The sequence below is a fragment of the Poecilia reticulata genome, chromosome 13 (genome assembly GCF_904066995.2).
Source record: "Poecilia reticulata chromosome 13, P_reticulata-male-v2, whole genome shotgun sequence".
In the NCBI taxonomy this organism is placed as follows: domain Eukaryota; kingdom Metazoa; phylum Chordata; class Actinopteri; order Cyprinodontiformes; family Poeciliidae; genus Poecilia; species Poecilia reticulata.
The window spans coordinates 12,692,469-12,710,715 of NC_088842.1; the positions used below are offsets into that span (position 1 = coordinate 12,692,469).

General features: G+C 42.5%; 1 protein-coding gene across 2 annotated transcripts in view; it reads right to left on the minus strand.

Moving 5' to 3' along the window:
• Positions 1–1,049: 1,049 nt before the first annotated feature.
• The window catches only part of sik2b (salt-inducible kinase 2b), a 51,254-nt gene continuing 34,056 nt past the window's right edge, over positions 1,050–18,247 (minus strand). Inside the window, exons 7-15 of one of the 2 annotated variants that reach the window (XM_017308329.2) lie at positions 15,275–15,501; positions 13,820–13,972; positions 12,719–12,877; positions 10,546–10,777; positions 10,169–10,462; positions 7,326–7,483; positions 6,455–6,568; positions 6,147–6,235; positions 1,050–5,191 (exon numbers count right to left, since the gene is read on the minus strand). In XM_017308329.2, the coding sequence (XP_017163818.2) occupies positions 4,558–5,191; positions 6,147–6,235; positions 6,455–6,568; positions 7,326–7,483; positions 10,169–10,462; positions 10,546–10,777; positions 12,719–12,877; positions 13,820–13,972; positions 15,275–15,501 (2,060 nt within the window). In that variant the 3' untranslated portion in view covers positions 1,050–4,557. Of the gene's footprint in view, positions 5,192–6,146; positions 6,239–6,454; positions 6,569–7,325; positions 7,484–10,168; positions 10,463–10,545; positions 10,778–12,718; positions 12,878–13,819; positions 13,973–15,274; positions 15,502–18,247 lie in introns of both variants that reach the window. The other variant, XM_008425691.3, reaches the window with a different exon arrangement.

Sequence of the window (18,247 nt, forward strand, 5' to 3'; positions counted from 1 at the left end):
GCTCAGCCACTGGTCCGGGCTGCAGCTCTCATCTCTGCTGGTAAATTATTCACCGCCTCCTGCAGGTTAACACTCATTGCTAAAAGAGATCTGCAAAACGCTGCAGTTTCACAGCTACTTGTGCAACAAAAAAAAAAGAGCAGCGTTGAAAGAAATATCCAATCTGATAGTATCTTCTAACACCGTTATAGGTGGACTTTCCTTTTGTGGATACCTTTAGATGTCAGGTACTTGTACACCAAGAAGGAGCCGAGTCCACATCACAAGGTTGAGGTGGTTCCACCTGGATCCAGGTCACCATGTTCATTCCTGGGCTGGACTTATTCATGATTTATCTCAGGATATGTGGTTTGAGAACCTACAGTCTCATTGTCGTATTTTGAACAAAATGCCATTTTGTTGCGATACGTTTTTAAAGGAGGAGGTATTATGTAAATATACACCACTGCACTTCAGGTTCTCCACTCAGTTCGCCCAGACTAGCAGCAGCAGTCCAACGCTCCCAAGAACAGACGTCAACGACGACGTAGTGGGGGAACATTGTGACGTTGCGCTGAGAGCGTGTCGGAACGAGTAGGAGCTTCTTAAAGAGACAGAGGCATCAACTTTTTTAGCTTATGTATGATATATGCACCATTTTTATAATAGAAGGTAAAGTTACTTGAATGTGCTATTTTTTCCGGCACCATGTGACCGGAAAAAAATACTACAAATTAAGGCCTGCAGGCACATAGATGGATTGATAGACAAATGAAGATAGGAAAAGATGGAAGAATGGGATGACAACAGGAAATGGGAAGATTTGACTTTTGAATAGGAAGAGATTCATAAGTGAATGGACAGATGCATGGTTTGGTGCATGAATACCAGGATTTTAAGACGAATGACAGATCAATGGATGTAATTAATACACGAATGAGTAAATGGATAGACATTAATATTTAGATGGACTGAATGGCTGATGGTGGACTGACCTGGATCCTGAGCAGGATCACTTCCTTTAACCCAACGATTAACCAAGACAAACACAAACATGAAAGACGCCCGACTCTGTTCAATAAACCTTTTTAATCTCAACAGCAAGTTAGCTTATGTGTGGTCAACATCAATGAAGGTAAATATAAAACTGAATTTCTATTGATTGACTTTTGTTTTTAAATCAGCAGGAGGTGAAATTATGATACCTGGAAACACATCCACTAGAATCTTCATGACTTTAGTCTTCAACTAGAGAAATATTGCTATAATACTTTTAAATGGCATACACAGATTTGACCAGCTAGAAAAAAATAATAAAGACAACAGAGAAGAAAATAAAGAAGCTCCAAAACTCCACATGGTGGGTTGTACAGGGAAACTTCTGAGGGACTTTGGTACCTTTGGAAAACCTGGTTCTACTTATGTTCAGGAAAAAAACAAAACAAAACAAAATCATAAAAACAGAGAGGAAGCAATAGTAAACGACACAGGAGCCAAACCAGGAATAGTCATTCATATTTAGATTGAAAAGAAGTAAAAAGGCACACTGAACACTATTCAACACAATATCCCCGGGCGAGGATTCACTACAGCCACACAAACAACACTCGTCATAATAAACTGAAAAGTGTTGCTTTTTCTCAAATTCAGATCGACAGTCACGTAAAGTGTCGCGCTCGATCTGGTCTTACCTCGAAAGAAAATGGGTTTTGTGTCCATTATTGGTTGGGGAAGAGAGAGGAGAAAGGCGTCTCCATCCCGATCGGAGGACGCGCTTCATCCGCCAGGAAGCCGCAAACCTTCCTCACCCTTTTCTCCTCCATCTCTTCTTCCCTGTAGTGAAAGTGCTCCAGTGTTCAACCTCCCAAGATCCTCCGGTAGATCTTTCAGTCTGGCCATTCACAAAGGCAACTCCCCCTCCCTCTCTTATGCCAAACCTCAATTATTTTTGCTTCAGTCCTTATTTCTATCTAATGGACATTTAAACCCACAAACTGGGTGTGAGCCTCTTTTTTTTTTTTTTTTTCCAGTCAAACTATGGCTGGATTACGACAAGAGCAACATGCCGAGTTTGTAAAGTGAAGGGTGGAACTGTTAATGCGACTACGAGGCGAATATTGCAACAGGCCTGCAATTCATTCTGGTCAGCTGAGTCTGTTGAAGGTACAAACAACCAAGTGACCAAATAAGCCAAAGAGCTGCTGTTCAGTCAGCCTTACAAAAGGTTTCGAACCAAAATCCAACAACAGATTTTCAACACAAAGAAGCACACAGTTGTGAAACGTTCCAGGTTCCTTGTCTCTGCAACCCCACAGCATGATGTTGCCACCACCGTTTGGATTCAGCCCCCTTTACTCTGACGCCTTGATAGGAAACTATTAGTCTCTTCAAATCTGGTCTGCCATTTAAAAAAACTTATTTTTAGTTAATAAAATAAGACGTACAACTTGAAAACATTTTTCCTCAAAACCCTGGGTAGACCCACTGGTGGCAGTGTCCTGCTGTGAGGACGTTGCTCTTTAGCTGGGACAAGAAAGCTGGCCAGTTGATGGGAAATGGATGATGAAATGGTTCAGATCAAGGCTTGCTGATGCGTTTAAAAACCACTTATCTGTTTCCTTCCACTTCACAGTTACATGCTACTTTTGTTGGTCGATAAATCCTAATAAAAAAAAAATAAAAAAAGTTGGTCAAACAAATGAGCTAATTTAACTTTGATCGTTGGGTTGATTTACTCAAACTCTCTGCACATGAACCAAGGTCAGACCAGCTTTTGTTGACGGTTCAACTGTCAGTTTCAACTCCGGGTCAGACAAATCTGAGCGAACACCTTGGTTCTGCTGCTGGATCCGACTCCAAACCTTCCTACAGTTTAACCACAAACCACCACAAGCCGCACGGTCTGGCAGATGGTCGCAGTACCGTTCTCATCTCAACGGCTGTCATGACGACTGATCATCTGTCAGTTTTATGTAGTAGAGCGAACACAGTCTGAGTGCCGTTAAAGTAAAATAAAATAAAAAAACTTGAGATAGGCTGAGGAAAGAATTGAGATTCCCCGTTAGCTGAAGGATGCTACCGCAACGTCAAAGGGGAGAATCCACTCAGGAAATCTTTAAGGGGGTTATTTATTTAAAAACAAACAAACAAACAAACAAACAAACAAACAAATAAAACAGCAGAGGCATGACTGGAGCAGAGGAAGTAAACCAGAAATAATCTCTAAAACAAGAACTGTGCAAAAGTTTTTTTTTTTAAAAATCTAAAAACACTGTTTCTGATTTGATTACAGAATACCTTAAAAAGATAGCTTTTGATGTTTGTAGGGCAAATACAGTGTTTCTTCCATTTTTCCATTCCATTTTTTGATTAAATTAATACTCTAAATGATTATTTTTGGAAAAAACTAACCAGTTTCTCCGACTTCGCCACAGTAACCTCCATGAAACGTTTCCCAGCGTGAACAGAGGTGAGATTATCTCCCGCTTACATCATCTGCTCCAGTGACGTCACCGCTGACCTGGAGGTGGCTGGGGAACCAATCGGAGGTTTCCGTTCGCGACACCCCCACCCTCAACATTCATTCAGGATTAATATTGCTTCAGTATTGCCACAGAAACACACGTTCAACTCCAACCCTCCACTTTCCGCGTTGAATCGACATCAGCCCTCATTTACCAGGCGAAGGCATGACCCACGCCTCCGCTGAACTGGTAATCATGGTAATGGGTGAGCTGGAACTGGGACAGCAATCAGTAGTGTTGGAAATAGCTTGAGATCAGTAGTTAGAATTTATGAATCAAACATCACAAAATAATAAAAAAAAGAAAATAGATGTCCTTAACGGTTAAGAAACGTAACACCATAGCAGGTGTTTGTTACATCTTTGTGTATCAAAGTGATAGTGTTAAAACCTGTTGATGACCATTGTAATATAACTGCACAAAAACACCAGCTTGAATCACTTGAATTTGCGTTAATATTTGTGGTACCGTGGTAAACGAGGCCCATCTTCTCCTGCTCACTTGGTTCGCACTCTCTCCCCCCATCTTCTCCAAACAAACTGAATAAAAATCCACAGAAGTCTCATTCAGAAACCTGCCTTATTGTCGTCAACGGTAACTTGAAGTACGAAAAGCACGACCAGCCTTATTGTGCTTTTGGTTGCCGTTCAGTTTCAAGTCCCTAAATTAGTTTGCTCTCAAACCATTTCTAGACGAAATGCTGCGGCATCCCCTCCGCCGGTCTCATTAAACGGCTCAGCGCACGCGGCGATGGCAGCCTCGTCGCGTCGGCACGGCGACAGGCCTCCTTGCTGCCTTGCGAGGGCAGACGAGAACTACAACAGGGAGGTGCAGAAGGAGAAAGGGAGGTAGGTTGAGGGAGGATTTTGGTACAAATGTTGAGGCTTCTTACAACTAAGAAATGAAGTTTCTATTAGTTGCACAAAAGTGAACACTTCCTTCCCTGCTGCTACGCGTACGACCTCCGCTTACATCTCCGTTCTCCCTGCTCTTAATGCTGCCTCGCTGTTTAACACTGCTCTCTAGGAACAACAAGAACCTCCTCTGGCTGGGTTCAGTTGACCAGTACAAAGCCCTGCTGGGAGTCCACGGTCTCCATCATCTCGCTGTCCAGCAGAGAAGCAGGCAGCTCGCTCATCCCCAGGCTGTCCGACTGGGCCGGCCCGCCCAGAACCCCGGGCATGGCTCTGGCCTCCGCCTCTCCTGGAGCGGGATGCAGCAGCGAGGGGGGGTTCATGGACAGCTCGTACTGGTCTGGCGGAAGAGCCTCGGGAGGGGGCCCGAGGATGGGCTGCTCGCAGCCAGGAGGGAAGCTGAAGCCCAGGCCGCAGCTGGAAGCATCTTGAGGCAGCTGGTGGTGGAGCTGGGGGTGGAGGTGGGCTCCGTGAGGCAGATGTTGGGTGTAGTGGTGATGGCTCATGTAGGGGTCGTAAACCACGCCCTCCCCCGGCTCCAGTAAGGGGCTCAGGCTGAGAGCATGACCAAAAGGGGCGGCGGCCTGAGAGCTGCCTGGCTGCTGGCCGCCCGCTGGCATGGCGGGGCCCTGCGGGGGGCCCGGAGGCGCTGCGGGGTCCATAGCGGGGCCCACCGGAGGATAGGAGCCTTCAGCTATCTGCATCTGGTTGAAGTAGGCCTGCAGGCCCATTCCCTGCGACTGCTGCTGCAGGTACATCCTCTTCTGGTTCAGTCTGGAAGGAGGCATCAAATTAGAACAAAAGCATTGTGAATAAAAAAACCAAGCAGAAAATGTAGGAAAAGTGGAACCAAATGTCTAAAACACTAAACTGCTACATGTGTTTTATAAGAAAAAAATGAATCCAACGCAAAGAAGGATGGAGAGAGTTGGGAACGCCGTCATATGAATGAAACGGTTCATAGAAATGTGTTAAAAATGTTCATGGGACTGAAACAAAGCAGCCTACTTAAAGCTGCTCTGCTCATTAGAATCACATGAGAGGCAACAAAAAAAAAAAAAAAAATGCTTGGCATGAAATCAGAACAGCAACATGGATGATGCTGAACAAAACGGAGCATCAGTCTGTCCACCAGGCCGGGCCACTGTGGCTGCTTGGCTTCCTGCAGAAATGCCGTGCTGAAGCATTTCTACACGTTTTCACAATTCTGACAGATTTGCTTTGCCAAATATTGCAATTCTGGATGATTTTCAAGTCTTACACCAGATTTGACTGGACCACGATGTTTCAAGTATTTTAAAGCATCCAACAGGATTGCCCCGTGTTTATCTCCGTTCAACTTCCCCGCATCTCCGTCTCTGTTAAGGAACGTCTTTCCCCACAGTGTGAACCTTCCATCACCATGTTTGACCTTGGGTATGATGGTGTGTTCAGGGTGATATGCAAAGTTAGTTTTCCATCACACAAAACATTTTGTATTAAGCTTTATGTGCAGTAGAGCATGTTTCCCTTCATGTTTTTTCTAACTAACTTTATTCCTGTCCGTCTTGCAGATTCGTGGAGGGCAAGGCTAACATTTGTACTAGCAGCAGATTTTATGTGGTCACAATGAGACAATTAGTGAAAGGATTTAAGGATTTGAATACTTTTGCAAGGTTCTGTGAACAGAAATCACCAGGGATTCAGAGAAGAAGAAGAAGAGAGCTCAGATGAGACATCTTTGTTTTACCTGTGTTCCTGCAGCTGCTGCTCTAAACTTCGAGGAGTCTCCTTACAGAAAATCTGACAGCTAGCAGGACTGTTTGCCAAGATGTTGGCCTTCTGGGCAAAAAAGAAAAAAAAAATTGAAATTGCAACTAATAATTACGACTATAATATTGCAAAATGTGATGCTAATCTTCAGTTGTTTTAGGTAGTTTCTTAATTTGCGAATGACATCAACAACTACTCGGCACAGCAGCGTAATGCTACAGCTGGGCGGCGAGTATAAACATGTGTGAGCTTGTAAAACCGGTCAGTGAGTAATGGTGACTGTACCTGCAGCCTGTGTGTGAGGTACTGTGTTTCCAAACTCTGTCTGCGGGACAGGAGAGGCGGCTGGGCTTCACCTGGGTATAAAGCTAGGCCCTCCTGCTGCTTGCAGGCCTCACCCTTTAATTAAAAACATAGAGCATTGGAAACCAAAATCCCCACAGATCCTCCCTGCCCACCTCCGTCAAATAATAAACGCGGCGTCAGGGTCTGGACGCTTCGTGTAGCTTCGACGAGTTAGCTTTGCTTTCTCCTGCACAGATGCCTGTGTGGCGACTCATTGGCCTGATGCCTTTCCCTAAATGGTGCGTACCAGAGGCATTTCACATTAGGTAAATGGAATGAAAGCTAATTAAAAGGATGATGGGGCTTCAAGGGTCATAACCAACAAAGAGAAGCTTTATTGCATAATGAAAATGGACAAAAAATAAACAAACAAGAAAGAAAAAACAAAACAAGAAGATCTTGTTTGTGCTCATTTGGGGTTTTGTTTAGAAGACATCAACGGTTCCGTTTCTTGGACGGTTCCTGTTTTGTTGTGTGAGTGTGTGTGTGTGTGTGTATAAGTGTGTTTGCCTAGGGGTTTTTTTTTGTGCGTGTGATTGTAGTTCTTGTCATTTCTATGGGCGAGTCCGATGCATTTCAACAATAGCTGCATTCATTTTGGCCGGGGCTCGGAGCTCCAGGGGGACGGGAGACAGTAAACAAGCCGGAGTTGGCTGCCTCTCCCGGGGTTACACAACAACCCGGTTGCTTGTGTGCAATTATTACATTTTTTTATGTATAATATTAAATCAGGAGGGATGCAGGGGCGAATCTGAGAACTGGTTATTGAGGGGGAGAAAAATAAAAAATAAAGACTCTGCAGAAAACTAACCTCCAGCAGGTTGTGCAAATGATGCTGTGGTCCCAGGAGGCCGGAGACGGCCCCGTCTCCAGAGCCCATCTGCTCCACCAGCATCTGGACTTTGTTCAGCTCCAAGATGCCTTTGGTCCTCGCCAGGTTTTGGAGATGCTGCCGGAACGCCACCAGACCTGAAAGCAGAAACCAAACAGAACAGATTAAAACAATTTTCAACAAGAAAACCTCCAGCATTTTTACAACTCTGAGTCAAATCTCAGCTCCAAACATCCAAGGATTCTGTTAACTTTACTGACGGATAATTTAATACGCAACAAAAAAGAAAAAGAAAAAAAAAGTATTCTGTAAAATTTTAGAATAAAGAGGTAGACCTGTAAGGGTTTGCAATAATGGCTGCTCAAAAGGTAGAAAATAAAATGTCGGAGTAGATTTTGAAATGACCCACACTCATCAGATGCAGAGTTAATTGGGAAAGACAAACATGTCTCTATGGTTAGAAACTATCCACAGCCTCCGGCCAAAAAAATAAAAATCAAACACCTTTCAAAGCGGCAGAATGTGGCTTACATACCATCTTAATTTCACCACTGATTACATGACTAAAAGATGAATGAACCAGAGTCTAAATCAAGTCTTTGTTTCTATAAACTCAACTGTGACTTGAATCTCCAGCTCTGGCTCCATCCTTTTACAGAAACAGGCCTAATCCTCTCTGACGTCAGACTGTTGAGGCTTTGTCGATCTTCCTGACACTGGATGGACGTCAGCTGTGTGTGTATATACACACATGAGACAGTGTGTGTGTGTGTGTGTGAGAAACAGCAAACAGCTCTGATAAGTTCCATCCAGTGGTGACGAGCCTGGGCTGTGAACGATGGGACCTGACTCACTGAGATGGTGGGAGTTATTTAAAACCGGAGTCAGCAGTCTGACGCAAAAGAATCCGCAGCATCAACACCCTCCAAAGAAGATTATGGAAAAATAAATTAATAACTGCAAACACCAACTGGGAGTGCACACTACAGCCTGTCAGAGCTAAGCCAGGGAAGATCCATATTTTTAACTCGGAGTAAAATCGGCTCCACTTGGCCTTAATACAGGTGATTTACAACCAGGAGGCACATAATTAAGTAAAAAAAAAAAAAGAAACTATAAAAACCAAAAGGTAGATGGAGGTTGTTTAGCAAACCCCCCTCCTTGTGTTTTGGCTTCTATTTCCCTCTGATGTGCAGAAGAAAGAAACCTAGAGACTGCAGCTTTTGGAAAGAGAGGGAATAAGCAGCACCGAGACAGAAAGTGAGTTAAAAGAAGAGTGGAGGCATTGGGAGGGGTTGAGGGAAAGAGAGAGAGAGGAATATGTGGGCTGAAACCTTCAAATGTGCATCTGATTCACAAGGTGAATCATCGCCGTTGTCGTCGTCAAGAGAAACCAAGAGGATGAGAGACGGGAAGAGGGAGCAGGGAAAAAGGGCATGTGAAAGAGGAGGGGAGCGACACTCAGACAGCCTAATGACAAACATATACATGATTTTAAATACATATAAAACACACATGTGTGTCTGAAAGTGTAAAGGGCTAAGGGAGGAGCTGTAGGAGTGTCTTTACAAGGATCAAAGTTCCTTCATCTTCACTTTGAGACTTGAACAATCAAAGTAAACTCAGTTGCACGTCACGTTGTTCTCCAACAGATTCAGCTCTAGTTCTTGTTGAGACGCTTTAAAACTGCAGGAAGCTACAGTCACATTTTGTCCTGTTACCATCACAAACTTCAGCGCATTGCTTTGGGATTTTATGTAACAGACCAACACGAAGTTGGGTATTCAATCCCGAGTCAGTACTTTGCACCATCACTCTTTGCTGCTACAGCTGCAGGTCTTTTGTTTGTTGGTATAAACGTTAAAATGAAATACATCAATGTGTGATGCTTGACATGAGAAAATGTGAAAAGTTGCGATACTTTCACAAGGCACTGTGAGCTATTAGAATAAAGCTCAGTTTCAATTAGATTTAAATCAATCTGGATAGTAAAAAATAGAGAGGACCTTCCAATTAGTGTTAGTTACCTTGTTTTGCCTTACAAATTAATACACAAGTAGTGGAAAAATGATCTTTTCTGCAGCTCAGAGAATAAATGGAGATAAAACCAGCTCCCATAACTTTAATTAGCTGCCTTTAAATTTGGAGTTCACTCTGTACTTGGTTCATTACGATGAGGCAGGTCTGGTTTGTTTAAATAAAGTTCCTTGACACTTTGCTCGATGCCTTCGGCACAATGTAATTAGACAAGCTTTTCTCTATTGAATTTGGTTCGTTTGAATGTTTTGCATTATTATGGGATAAAAGGAGGCGAGTCTAACTTTCATTTCTCAAAAGGGTTGAAAAGGGAGGTGCAAATGTCTATTCTTAAGACACCTCAATTTCACTGTTTTATAAACCTTTATACTGTTTTCAATGTTTGCATGTGATTATAAAAAACACCCTCTGAATATACAGATTTGTAAAGCTTCAATATAAACATTGCTTAGATATGGACAGCAAAATTGGTAAATCAGTGAAGGGTTTCAGACTCTCGTACTTCAGAACCAGTTTGCGTCATTTGTAAAACCTACTCACAACCTGAGGACTTAATCCAACCAATTGATTCAGGTGTGCAGGACCAGAGAAAAACTAAAAAAGCAGGACAGTAACCCTAGAGGACGGGTTTCAGACTTCTGCCTTAAATTAAGGCCTACTTTTAAATCTCAAAAGATTTTCACTCATTGTAGAGTAAATGTAGTCTGTCAGCTCGCAAAAAAAAAACCCAAAAACAAAAACAAAAAAACAAATTGAGGAACTAACTGAACCCTGTTGGCTCTGACCTTGCGTGAGGGAGGTATCGGATGCGCGGCGTCCTTCTCTGAAGCTGATCGGGGAGCGGTTGTGCATCTCCCGGTGCTGGGACGTCAGGGCAGCCATTGCTGGGTTCGGGGGCCTCGTCATCATGAAAGGTGCAGGGCTGCAGCCGGCGGCGGAGCCGCTGGCTGGTATTACTTCGCTGAGGGACGGGGAGTCCTCCAGCAGGCCGAGGTCACTGTGCACCGAGCCCATGTCGTAGCCAATATCCGAGTCGACGCTTCCCATGGATGGGTTGTGCCCCAGACTGAACAATTTACCTGATAAGACGTGTTTTCCAGTGTGATCAGGGATTCTGATGGACACTTTGTTTCTGCTATTAGATGTGAAAGTGACGTCAAACCTTGATTTGAAGGTCCTGGCTGGTTGGTGACCTCAGACAGGGTGTGCCGCCGCTGGCCAAATCGAGCCGTCTGATAGGCTGAAAGCAGGTGGGCGGGATCGTCCTCTGCGTCCGGCTCCTCGGTCTCGATGCCCTCATCAATCGATGTCTCCATCATGTTGCTGGGCGATGAGGTAGAGGACTTGCGGAGGACAGTGGTGGGAGGGAGGGGGTCCAGGAGACAGCCGTTCACCTAAGATGGAGAAAGATAGACGGAAGAATGACTGCATGGATTAAACTGTAGGCCACAAAACACGGGAACAAAAAAATAAAGGGTTTGAAGAACTTTTGCGTCAATTGTAAATGTTTTCAAATGTTATTCAAACATTAGATGAGATTTATTACAAAACTGCACAGTTTGAATATGAAGAATTTTCCAAACCTTGAGAACATCTAATTGAAACTCAAGTATTTTCAAGGATTTCCAGAACCCATTTGGAACCCATCTGGGTTTATGCAAACCCAGGGTATGCATAAATTACAGTCTGGATAGAACAGACTGAGAACAGCATGCAGGTTCAGATAATCCCGACAGATTAGACGGTCAGTTGCTTAGTGAAGAATAATTCAGACTGTAATTCAGTGATCTTCACACCATTCTTCCTATTTTTATATTATTGCATATTTCCTCGAGCTTGTGCATTTCTCCTACCATGTACTTTGGATTCAATGCATACGGCTCTCGTCAGCCTGAAATCCCACCATAATACTACCTCCTCCGTGCTTAAAAACATGTTTGGTACGAATTGGATCGTAAGTCGTCTCTTTCTTTCATTTTGTCAAGTTAAAAATAATTTTGGTTTAGATACTGAGAAATCCTCTGGGTTTCTTAGTAGGTTTACAGTTGTTCACATGATGGACTGAAATATGTGCCACAAGATCTTTTTAGATTTGCAAAACCAAAAAAACTGAATACAAGTATCCTTTTTATTGCATTGAGTTTGTTAATCATAAAATGCATTGAGCTTTTTGGTTGTTAATGTGATAAAAAGTGAAACAGTTCAAGGGTTATGAGTAATTTTGAAAGCCAGTATACAGTCACACACAGATCATCTGTATTGGCTGCTGCAGTAACAACAAAGCCTGGTGTTGATCTAGAAAGAGCAGCTTTACCCAGATCCACATCTGCTTTCTTTAGTGTGCCGAGATAGGAATGCTGTTATCTAACAGACGCATGTTGAATAAAAAACACATTGAGAGCTGAGACACAAAGAAGTGGCAGGTCAAGGGGATACAGAGGTGAAACGATCGAAAGGAGTGGAGAAGGACGAAACTGAATGAAAAGAGAGGGGGGAAGTTAAAAAAAGAAACAGAAGGAGGAAGATTGCCCAATGGCGAGGAAGAAAAAAAACGATTTGTTGGCTGAGGGGCGGGAAGTCTGGGCAGAGAGATCGTGGAGGGCAGCGCAGCGGCTTCCTGTCCATGTGTGTTCACTCTGCTCTGCATTAGGTCACATCATCATCACAGGACCGCTTACATAACCAGACTCCATTCACGCAGATAACATGCCCTCTTACTTAGCGCTTCGTTCTGCTTAACCAAACACACACACACACACACACACACACACACACACACACACACACACACACACACACACACACACACACACAAGTCATTCTTTATTGAAGCTCTGAAAAGGGGGGATAAGATGGAAAATAAAGCTTTAACTGAGCATTCGGTGCAAGCTTGAAGGTGTGTGGAACCGTCGCGACAGATGAACAGTGTCTATGTTCTGTAACAGGAGGTCAGGGAAACAGCAGGCCTGGAGGTAAAGGTCGCTGGTTGGCATTGATGAAAAGGAGAGCACAGTGTGTGTGGAGCCGTGCAGGACAGGCAGCTGTCCTGTCTGATGTGAATGTGGCTGAGTGCTTACATAAGAGGACATGTCAGCTGCACTCAGGCAGGTCGACGCTCCAAACCTCAAAGGAGTCTGGTGCACACACACACACACACACACACACGCACACACACAAGCAAGTCTGGTTCACCCCGAGTGAACACAGCTATCAAAATAAGTCACAAGCTGATGCTGACTGTTCTAACTAATACTTAAAAACAAGTGTGAATTAGGCGTGACATGGAGGCTGAGACACAAACAAAAACACACCCTCATGCACCATCTTGGACCTACTTTGGGCGTGCCGATGTCCTCCACCATGAAGTTCTGCTCCAGAGGAGACGCGGTCTGGGGGAAGCTGCAGGCGTCAGAGGTGGATTGGGGAACGGTGGGGGGACGCAACAAGCGTACGCCCTGCAGGGGCAGCCCCACCTGTGCTGAACCGCTGGTGGACTGTGAAGTGGAAGAAATGCAAAGATAGAAAGATTCGTCAGTAATGTTTTTAACAATTTTTATAACACTAAGGTAAATCAGGGACTGCTGCTGAAAAAGCAGGAGAGATATAGTAATATAGGAATCACACATGCTTTAATAAAAGTTACTCTAACTACAGATATCAGAATGATCATATAATTAAAGCAGATTTTGACTTAATGACGGTTACCCGCATGTTCAGTGATAAAATATATTGTAATGGATCACAGTCTAAAGTTATTTTATGTGCGAGTATTATTTTCCTTACTTATATATTTGAGAGTGGCCACCCTTCAATTCCTCAATACTGATGATGCAACTTAAAACTAATTAAGCAAAAGTTTGCCATGAAATCTCAAAGCAGAGGAAAGAGATGTGATAAATTTAAAGAAAGGCACTAATTTAGAGAATAATGTTGTTTTTAGTAAGAGACAATTTAAACAAATCATTAGCCTTGTGGTGAATGTTAATGAAACTAAGAGAAACAGAATTTGTGACCATAAACAATTTTGACAGCCTCATATAAATCATTATACATGCTATAATTCTTCTCAGTAGTTCCGCACATAATTTACAGCCAGGAAATATAGGGTAATACACATAAAACCATTGCCGTAGATTTAATGTTAAAGGTTCATACAGAGAAGAAACTGCATCCTAAACGGTGAGGCAAATTAAAGACAAGTTTCCCTGGGATGTGAGAAGTGTTCACAGACGGAAAAATAATGAATAATGTAACCAAGGGTAACGCATTAAGATCAAGGCTGAGCGAGAGAGAGCACAGAAGAGATGGATAAATAAATTATTGGGCCGTCTCTGTCCATTTGTTCCAGGGTGCAGGTGTGAATAACGCAGCTTTGATCAGAGGCAAGGATACTAATCAGCACGCATTATTCAGATGCTCTGAAGCTCTGCCGTTACCTTGATGACGGTTTGTTCAGCGATGGTGCTGGGGCGCCGCTGGCGAGCGTCGAGCCTCTGTTCAACAGGGAAGCTGCAGCGATGTGCCTTGAGCCGCTCCACCAGCAGGTAGTAAATAGCAGCAAAGTGGTTGTAGCTTTTGTTCTGCAGAGACTGGAGGATGACAGACAGGATAAGCGCTGGAGTCTGCATCTGAAGTTCATTCAAGTTCACACTCCTGTTTTTTTTGTGCTTTTTTTTTAAAGATGACTTAAATGTGACAGCTTCTAAAATCTGATGAGATTATTCTTTAATCATCCCCGTGTGAAACTGGGTTATTGCAGAAGATGGAGAGCAGAGGGAAGATAAAAATACAGCCCACAGACTGTGTGTTAAAGGAGCATGATGAAAAACCCAGAGTATGCATAAATTACAGTCTGGATAGAACAGACTGAGAACAGCATGCAGGTTCAGATAATCCCGACAGATTAGACAGTCAGTTGCTTAGTGAAGAATAATTCAGACTGTAATTCAGTGATCTTCACACCATTCTTCCTATTTTTATATTATTGCATATTTCCTCGAGCTTGTGCATTTCTCCTACCATGTACTTTGGATTCAATGCATACGGCTCTCGTCAGCCTGAAATCCCACCATAATACTACCTCCTCCGTGCTTAAAAACATGTTTGGTACGAATTGGATCGTAAGTTGTCTCTTTCTTTCATTTTGTCAAGTTAAAAATAATTTCGGTTTAGAGGCAAAATCTTCCACAAACTGTCCAAATATCAACAAATCACATAAAAATACCAATTATGTCAACTATGTCAACATTATTTGCTGGAACAAAAGTGAAATAAACTGTTATTGTGACAAAAAATGCCTAAGTTTTAAAATTGTAGCAGTTAAAATGGGCATTTATGTAAAAAAAAAAAAAAGTAGGTTCTTAAAATGATCCCTGGTTGCGGCTCCAAAGGTTCTGAAAGCTGTTTTTAGTCTGAATCATAGAGCTCACACTACTGGGCTGACATAATAATAAAAAAAACATCATAATCACAATTATTTTTGGTCAATATTGATAAGATGGTTTAATCATTGCACATGAGTTTTCACCATTTCCACTATGCAGGTTCAGTCAGTGTTTCTGTGTCGTTTCTTACATCTATCTTCTGAGCTAAAGCATCCACCCATGACAGCAGTGCACCCAACTCTACAAACATGTTTCTGGCTGAGCAAAAATGAATTACACTGTTGATCAGTTCACTTATAATAATCATTCAATCCATTACTTGCATAAACATCGATGTATAACAGTTATTAAAAAAAAATACACTGATAAGATTAGGATTTTTTTTCTTTAATTTTACAGATATAATGAGAAAAACAACACAATCAGATAAAGTTTTCATCTTTTATAAAATTGTTACTGCGCTGCATCAACACATGCAGAGTGACGCAGCTCACGCCTGGCCCTTACCTCTATGGTCTTGTGTTGATCGATGCCGAGGCTGTGCATGAGGCGGAGGACCTGCTCGCTGTACTCTCCGACGCCGGCCTCGCCCTCTGCAGACAGCGGCTGCTGGTACAGAACCGGCCTCTGCACAGGAACATCCAGAGCCATCCACTTGTGCTCCTTGATCTGGGCCAAAGACAGACGCTTGGACGGGTCCAGCACAAGCATCCTGCGGATCAGGTGCTCACAGTCTAAAAGGAGGGGATCGAGGAATCATAAAGAGCACACAAAGTTTTTAAGACCAGTGTATTATCAAATGAAAGAACCATTTTTACAAGTCATGATAAACGGGAATAAATGCCACAAGCAGCCCTGATGAAGTGAGGTGAAAATGACGGTTCAAGAAAAATCGGCTGTATTCTTTTCTTAATTGCTCTCAGGATTTTCCACTTTCCTTCTCTCCTAATGAGAGCTCCTCACCTCCAGTTGGTGGCTTGATGAGTTTGACGTCAGACACAGCTGGGCTGTTAACAGGATTACGGTTCCCTTGGCTGCACCCTGCATTCCTGCCTGCCACTCAGCATCCTTCCAACATTTACTCCACCATTCTTTTCTTGAATCAGAACCGGTGGACTCGTAAGTAAAATCGCTGCAATCATTCTTCCGCTTGCCAAGTCTTATTTGCATCAGTTGGAATATATATATATATATATATTTTTTTTTTCCTTGTAATGCATCTGAAAACCTCACAACAACTTAAGATTACTGGATTTGTCATTTGTTAAAAACACCTTTAACTAAGAGTATGCTCTTCAAGACATTAACATGTACAATTTATTCTGCAGCATTACTCTACACACGTAAATGCTAAAAATTTTTGCATAGAAATTCTTGGACACTTTTTGTTTTTAATCATCCGAATGTCCAATGAAACAAGATGAGGCTGGAGTTTGCATCTTATCAAGTGATTTCTAGGCATCTGGACCAACTTAGAGGAGCTCTGTTTCAAAAACTACTAAAAACACTTCCTCTCTGCTGTGCTATGGCTCAGGAAGGCCAGAATAAAACTATTTTCAAGCTGTTATGTATTATATTATCTTGCTTAATTAGAAACTGAATTTGACTGTAATCTTGCATTGTCAGGTTAAAGGTCACAAACTGACTTTATAATTCTTTAGATAAGTGCATCTCTACTTTGAAACTGTTACACCGTCAGATTGTCCAACATTTAACTAGATGCAGATTTAGACGTGCAGTTTATGACCCTTGTATAAATTTATATAGAGGAAAATAAGCAGTTCGATGGCCCAGTTTTAGATTTTTGAGCGAATTTACATTCCAGGAAGCAACTGATTGCTGTGTGATGTGCTAAAAGTAAAATAAAATATAATTTAAATATACAACTAGTGTATAAAAAAAAAGCATTGCATAATTAGAAATTTATTCATTATTTGTCTTGGAAAATATGAAGAAAAGCTGCTTTACATAGCAAACTTCAGGCCAGTTTCCAAACTTACAGTATTCCCTAAATTCAGACTTTTCAAGACTATTTGTTGGTTGCAATTTCAAGATATTTAACCCATGCAACCTTTTTTTGATCTTTTTTTAAAGTAAGGATCAGGCCATAAATCCCATCTTCCCTTAAGAACACATTAGAAAGCCCAAGGACCTGCTGGCCCACATTAACTCCCTGTTGCAGATTCTCCTCATTCAACCTGCTGATCTACTAACGTCTGCATTCAATCCGTGTTTTCCACCTCGGTAGTTCAGCCAAGTTAAATTTATCCTCCCACTTGACACATAAACAGTGTGACCTTCACTCCAGTTTTACATTAAACTCCTGCCTTTCCGATGATTATCAATTGCAACCTGCTTTAAAACAAATTTGCAGCGTTATATTTGTTTGACCCAGAAAGCACCTGACTTTGCTGCAGCCACGTTTGAGGCGACAGTTAATGCCAGAGCTTTTGCTTCACCCAAGGACTGGTAAAACTGCAAACTTGTTGCTACTGAAAAACCATGGGGCTGCATGGCTGATTGACTGACGCGCCATTCTTAGATGGAACATCGCACCATCATGACCTAACCACAAAGCCATCCAATTTAACACTTGAATGCCCGAGTGGGACAGAGCTGCAGTGAGGGGAGACGAGGGGGAGGCAAAACCAACATGTTGTTCAAGTAAAAAGCTTCAGATGTTTCGGATTCTCAGGTCTTCACATTCATTTTGTAGCTTAAACTATTGAAGGTCTTTGTAAAATTAGGGCAGATACATATGTATAGTGGAAGAAAGGAATGAAGGAACAAAGAACAAAAAAGGACTTAAGGATGGAAAGGGAAAAAAATGAATGAAATGCAAGGAGGGACAAAGGAAGAAAAGACTGAAGTGAGGACGGAATAAAAAAGGGAGAAAGTAGGAAAGAACTCAAGGACAAATGATGTATACAAGGAAGGAAAAAAAGAGAAGGAAGGACGCAACATTTACATAATGAGAAAGGGGCTTAAGTCTAGAAATACAAATGTTTCTCCATACTCTTTTTTTTTTTTTCCATACTTATCCACACCTGGAAAGGATTGCAATTAAATTCCAGACTGTGTAGGAATCCTGCTAGTGTTAGTTGTATTTAAAACACGTTAATGATTTTTAGCCAACACATTAATGCTAAGTGCTCAAAGGTCCTGTTCAGCAAAGCAGACATGTGGTTGACGAGTCCTCTGTATTCGCAGAGCTCTGATGTGTTCTGGTGCGAGTTTACAGCACCGAGCTGCACCGCACACCATGGCGTTAGTCAGAGACAGCAAAACAAGATGGACTGTTTCTGGATGAAGTAATCAGCACACTCTGTTCCCCTCTGTTCGGGGAACGGGGGGTTGGACTGAGGGTAAGAAGGCGGATTTGAGTTTCAATTTGGCCCATGAGGTGAGATTTTCACTCCTACATTCCCCTTCATGTCTTGAAAGAAGCAGAACAGAAAGAAAAAGTCCCTAATGGCGACG